Source organism: Solanum verrucosum, unplaced genomic scaffold, assembly GCF_900185275.1.
Source record: "Solanum verrucosum unplaced genomic scaffold, falcon-dt-bn FXZP01000072.1, whole genome shotgun sequence".
NCBI classification, from domain to species: domain Eukaryota; kingdom Viridiplantae; phylum Streptophyta; class Magnoliopsida; order Solanales; family Solanaceae; genus Solanum; species Solanum verrucosum.
Genome location: NW_026020208.1, coordinates 539,302 through 545,677, shown reverse-complemented (window position 1 = coordinate 545,677; position 6,376 = coordinate 539,302). Strand labels below are relative to the sequence as shown.

Sequence of the window (6,376 nt, the reverse complement as noted above, 5' to 3'; positions counted from 1 at the left end):
AGGGGGTGGGGGTATAGATACTTAAAGTCTTGAATGAATACAAAAATTTAGGCACGAATTCTCGGAAACTCAATAAAAAGAATTTCATATCATGTATATGAATTAAAATTATGTTAAAAAATCATAAATATTTGATTGACTCAATTATCATTGTGTCTTCCACCATTGGCAATGTTGACCTGTACATCCTTCCGATGAGATATAATCCTTATTGTGTACCATATTCTCCTGTCCCTTCTTATATATATTACCAGATATATCTTGTGTTATGATTCTAAACACAAGAAACATTTCTAATAACAGATTTTGCAGCTGAGCTAAATAACTTTATTATACCAAAACGTAAAGCTTAACAAAAGGACTGAAGAAGTGAAGACTAATATATAAGGTTCAAGTTACCAATTCCCAAAAGTAAAATCTGATGAGCAACTTTGTAGTCCAAAATGTGAATCATCGTTTTGTTCTTATATATCACTATCAATATCAAGAATTGAAATTAAAGGTTGGAAAACCTTTTTTGAAATAACATGGACAAGTAATATAAGACAGAAGAAGTGTATAATTGAAAATAATAGTCAACTTTAATCTTGAATTACTAAAATAAAATTATTTTAAGCTATAGTAAGGTAGTTAAGTTAATTTGAGACAAAGAGTGTAATATCCAAGAAAAAGAATACATATAATAGGGGACATAATATATTAATGAATAATGAATTATTATTTTTTTGTTATTCATTCGATGTTTGGAGCTTGTATTAAAAATTCAATTAAATCAGATCGTGCATTATAAGGTCTATTCATGAAGTGGCATCCCAACAAATATTTTTCTAAAAAAATATCAATTTAAAACCTCTGATTAAAATCTCACTAACGCATTATAACCCATATCGATATGAATAATAAATATCATTAATTATAGAAGGGTGGACATGTGCCTCACTTATTAAAACTATGTTATTACGAATTATTCATCTAATAATTTTTATACATGTGCAGCTAGTGGCAATGATAGGTTGTTATGTAACATTAGTACGTACGTAAAATCACCATTATCAAATAAATTAATGGGAAACATTACCATCCATTCGTTCGAGTCATGAGAATGAAAAAGTTCTAATAGAAAATACTTTTTTTAATGAATTTCACGTAATGCAGATTTAAACTAATTGGGATCGTAACAAGTAAGTTTTATTCAAATTCTATGTTGTATTAGGAAATCCATTTAAATATGTATATGAATATTTCATTACAAACTCAATAACTAAAACGAGCTATGAATTCAATAGCAAATTCATAAATCATAAACTTTAAATCGCGGTTTACCTCAAAAAAAAACTTATTTTGCTTTAAGACTACCAAGTATAAATCAATTAATCTAAAAGAAGCTTATTTTGTTTTAAGAATACCAAGTATAAATCAATTAATCTAAAAAAAAAAAAAAGCTTATTTTGTTTTAAGACTACCAAGTATAAATTAATTAATCTAAATCGTGGCTTTGCCTCTGAAAAATAAAGCTTATATTGTTATAAGAATACCAATATAAATCAATTAATCTAAAAAAAAAAAAAAGCTTATTTTATTTTAAAACTACCAAGTATAAAGTAATTAATCTAAATCGTGGCTTTGCCTCTGAAAAATATAGCTTATATTGTTATAAGAATACCAAATATAAATCAATTAATCTAAATATGACTCGTTGTTTGTTGAACTAGTTGAGGTTGGTCATATAAATTTAGAGATTTCTTGAATCAAAAAATTTTTGTTTAAAAAATTAATACCTTTTTTTATCATGCAAAAATTCATTTATTTTGGACTAAATGTGAAACTAAAAACACCATATAATAGGGACCAGAGAGATTGAATCTTAATTCCAACTAGTAGATGGGTGAATCCAGAATAGTTGGACTCCAATGCAGGGATTGAACACCAAATGGGAAAAATAATGAAATAAATCCCCATAAGAAGAACAAGAAATCCAGAAAAAAAAATGTAAATTAAAGAAGCTGCCTAGTGCACTAAGCTATCGTTATACGCAGGATTCAGAAAAAGACCGTACCACAAGAGTCTATTGTGCAATAATACAGATAATTCTGTAACAAAAAGGTTACAATCAAATGGTGATCTAATTAGGAGTTTATTCTACAGAACTAGAACAGGGTTAAAAAGACAAATCTTATGTACACTTCAAACCAAAAGCAAAATAAAAACAGATAACATAAAATTTAATCTAACAACATACAAATTCTACACATTTTTTATCATTATTACAAGTCAATGAAATCCCCTTGATCCTCTAGATTGATATAGTTCAAGCCTGCTATTTGCTTCCTGCAACAATCTCTCTACCTTTTCGTGTTGGCTCAAGTACGCGTGCTTTGAGGCCCACTCGAGCACTGTCAGTACCTCGGCTTGAGCAAGTGCTTCACTGTCAGGAACGTGCAACGCAATGTAGCAAAGTAGAAGCAATGCAGGACTCTGAACTTTTTGTTCACCAAAGTAAACAAGTTGAATCAAATGTTTTGTCCCTCCGGCGTTTATGATGGCCTTGGAGTGATCCTTGTGAAGGTAGTTATCTGAACAAGCGAATTTTGTAAGGGCTAATGCTGCTTCTTTGGAGATTAATGGTTCGCGCTCGTCAAGTAGCTTGACTAATGGACTAATGATCCTCGTTTCAGTTGCTCGAAAAGTCCTAGCTAAGTTTCCAATAGCATTGATACATGGAATAAGCAAGTCTGAATCTCCTTTTTCGATGATTCTCAGTAATTGATCAACAACAGCTTTGCAGGCTGTTGTGTTAGGCTTGAACGCTGACCGTCTCAAATCAGCATCTTGTTCTGCCACTGCTGTGATTTCCATTATGGACATAGATGAATTGTACTTAACATCGTCTGTTCCTTTGTCCAGGAGTACTGCGAAGCAAAGCAGTGCTCGTGATTCAGTAATGCTGCGACAAATTGAGGAATTTCCCTTGGCAAGTTTCCATAATGCTCGTGCAGCCATCGCCTTCATATAAGCCTTGGTAGCAGGATCCTCATTTTCCCTCCCTTTATTACTCGCCCCGGTTGAACAAACAGTGTTCTGATGCAGATGATTGACATGATTTTGCTTCATCACGTTGCTATTTCCGTTAATCTTGCTAAGCTGATTCAACGTCCGGTTCACACCATTGACAAGATTTTCCTGAGGGGTTTTCGTTAGACCCTTCATCGACATAGTGGTGGTAATCACATCATGCATCTGATTAGACTTATTATTCCCTAATGGATGTGGAACACGAATCTTTCCATCATCCTCGTTCGCCTTGTTCACATTACTATTGTTATTACTTGCCAAAACAACAGCGTGAATCGAAGTGGCTTTGCTGACAATAGCATACTTGATATGCTCTTGAACCGTCTCAAACGCGAGATGGCTAACCAGTAACCTGACTATATTATGCTGCTGAAAAAGATCTTGGCATTTCGGGTAATGTGAAACGAGCTCTGCAACTGCCCATGCCACTACTGACTGAACTTTCATCAGACCTTCTTTGAGGATTTTCGCAAACACTGAGCAAACGCCAGCATGTACCATGTGTTCGACACTTTCAGGGTCGCGTCCAAGAAGTCCAATTGCCTTAGCAGCATTCTCCTGACCTTCCAATTTCCCTTCCTTCAACAATTTCAACAACGGTCCGACTCCACCTGTTCAGATATAATATAATTAACTACGTTAAAATGCCTTAAAGTTCTAATATGACATATCTTAAAACTTTTCAACACAATTTAGATCTATATCAAAGCAGACAGAAGTCCTGGGTTCAATTCCAGAAAAAGCACATAAATTATTGGGATCCATATGTTTAGTCCATTTCAGTCTGAGCAGCGCAAACAAATTATAATTAACTATCATGTATTTTAGAAATGAGAATTTCAACGAACCTTCTTCAATGATCAACTTGCCATACCGATCATTATCCTGAGCTAACGAAACCAAAGACGCAGCAGCATCCGATCTCTCATCCGATGAACCAGTATACAAAATCGCAATCTGTTCCCAAATCAAACACAATATAGGTTCATTAGCAGCAATCGGCGGCAGCCCCAAATACTCATCACCCCGTTCATTCGCCGATGCAGAAACACGGAGGAGCCACGATACATCACCGATCGAATTTTCCAGTAGAGAAGTCATTTTCCTAAATGCAGCAGCAGGGATGATAGTGAAAACACGTTTAACGAGCCCGTTGGCTCGACATTTCGACACGATTGATAGGGCTTTTTCGAGTACTTGTTCAGTATCTTCGATGATTCGTTTCGTAGGGCGTTGGTAGAGATCGTTGCTAGCTCGCGCTGCTTGACGGAGCAGCGCGGCTAGTTTCTCTGTTTTGGATTTGATATCTGCACAATCTTGTTTGAATGAATTTGCTTCGTCTGCTACTTTTGTTACTTGGTCTGCTAATTGAATTGGCTTAGCCAAGATCTGCTTCACTATGTCAGCCATTAAATCCTATCAAAATGGAGAAATTTGACAAATTGAAACGAAAGATTTGAGAGTTAATTCAACGAGCTAGATCAAAAAATACAAAAAATGAAGTGTGTATTCAGTTCATTTCGAGGTTTTGGAGGCGAAAAATGGTGAAATGAACTTAGAAAAATGAAGTGTGGAGTTTTGGATTTGTGAGTTTTAATGGAAGATTTGTGTACATTTGAGAAGTTTGATATTGGAGAGTGAAGAAGATGTGGCAATGGAGTTGGAGTGAGATGCTATTGGAGTGATTTGTGAGTTTAATAGCATTTTTTTTTATTTGGATGATTGCGATTTCTCCATCATGTGGCGAGTTTGAGTCTAGAAAATGAGAATAATTTTATTGAAAATATAGACCTTACAATACGTAAATCTGAATTTAATCTGACTAAGATTTATTGTTGTTTTTTTTAAAATTAACCCTAAGGGTTACACCATTGGAAGAGTTCGAGAGTGAACATACTTGTCGGGATCGGATAGATGGTGAACTATACCTGAGCGGGACGAAGTCAAAGGAAACTCTGGTGGAGGCCCGCAACAATATTGACGTGCAATTTATTCATCTGACTTGAATATAGGAAGAAAGACTAATCGAACCGTCTAGTAGTTGACTGTCCTCGAAATAGCTGAAGCTCGCGTGCAAGTTCTTTCGGCTAAAGTCAATAATTAGAGGGTATTGTGTGTGCAAGAGTTTGATTGGTTTAATACTAAACAGTTATTTAATGGTTGACTCAGTATGTTAATTCTCATCTTAGTTAACCTTTGCGTGATTAATATGAGTTGCAAAGAGATGATTGAGATATTTTGAGTTTTAGTTTTTGAGAATTTAAATCTTTTCATTGGAAGTGGCGTTTTAAAAAATAAGCTTTACGAATTCAAATTTAATCGAATACGGAATATAAATCACAGGAAAAAAAAACAGCTTGCATGGCCTGATGTAGATCAGAAAGTTAGGTCACAGACAATGTGGGATATATTTCACTTTATGAACTAACCTGTCACATGCCAGATTCTGCTGCGCATTGGCAGGTTTCTTCATTTATTTTTTTGAGATGTTTATTCGATGTTCGATATTTATATCGAAATTGGATTAAACTCAAATTTACGCATTACATCACTCATTTCTCATAGCACTTTCATAAGAAAAATTTTATTTTCAAAGTCTCAAACTTAAAATCTCTAATTAAAAGTGAAAATATCTTAATTATTCCACTACGACGTATGTGGGTTATCGATCTCTTCGTTGCACAATACTATTATTTGATGGCCTCGATCTGTGGTCCTACTCTTAATTGACCCAATACCTAGCGTATAAAATAAATGTAAAATAATTTTATTTATAACGAAATTGTTATTTTTTCGGTTATTAAAAAGTATAGCTTAGTGATCAATGAAGCGAGTTAGGTGATTTCTTTTCATATGTTCTGATCTTGATGATAAGTTATTTAATACTTATTATCGGTGAAAGGTAATAAATATCTTATGAAATTAATTGAAATACGTATATATTGATCTGAACGTCACGATTATAAAAAAATAAAATGAAATTATTATGTCATGTCCTTGTAACTGAACATGCCCACTTGGAGACTGGCTGGCGCAGTTGTTGATTAGCCTTTGCATGTTTCAGTTATAGTTCCATGTCTGTTGATTGCACAACGGTATGTAGCACTTTGAAAACACTATGGGCCTAATTCCCTTCTAATCATAACATGTATGGTTAACGTAAAGATAAAAAATACGTCTAAAATATTTTAATTTTTCAAGTTTTATATTTTTATTATTATATGTGTGAGTTTTTTTATCTGAACTATTACTTATAACATGTTTATTGAAATACATTTAAGCTAAACTATTGATCGTTTGAGTT

General features: G+C 33.7%; 1 protein-coding gene across 1 annotated transcript; it reads right to left on the bottom strand.

The window, feature by feature from the left end:
• Nucleotides 1-2,237: 2,237 nt before the first annotated feature.
• LOC125830216 (uncharacterized) lies at nucleotides 2,238-4,482 on the bottom strand. Its single transcript, XM_049509423.1, has 2 exons — nucleotides 3,921-4,482; nucleotides 2,238-3,683 (listed from the first exon to the last, which is right to left on the bottom strand). The coding sequence occupies exons 1-2, from the start codon at nucleotides 4,480-4,482 to the stop codon at nucleotides 2,272-2,274; spliced, it is 1,974 nt and encodes a 657-aa protein (XP_049365380.1). The 3' UTR covers nucleotides 2,238-2,271.
• Nucleotides 4,483-6,376: the final 1,894 nt, after the last annotated feature.

Bases quoted from the DNA above. Each gene is read 5' to 3' on its own strand.
- LOC125830216 (XM_049509423.1), bottom strand. From the start codon at position 4,482: ATGGCTGACATAGTGAAGCAGATCTTGGCTAAGCCAATTCAATTAGCA. The intron at 3,684-3,920 runs GTTCGTTGAAAT...ATATCTGAACAG, and splicing joins CAAGTTGATCATTGAAGAAG to GTGGAGTCGGACCGTTGTTG.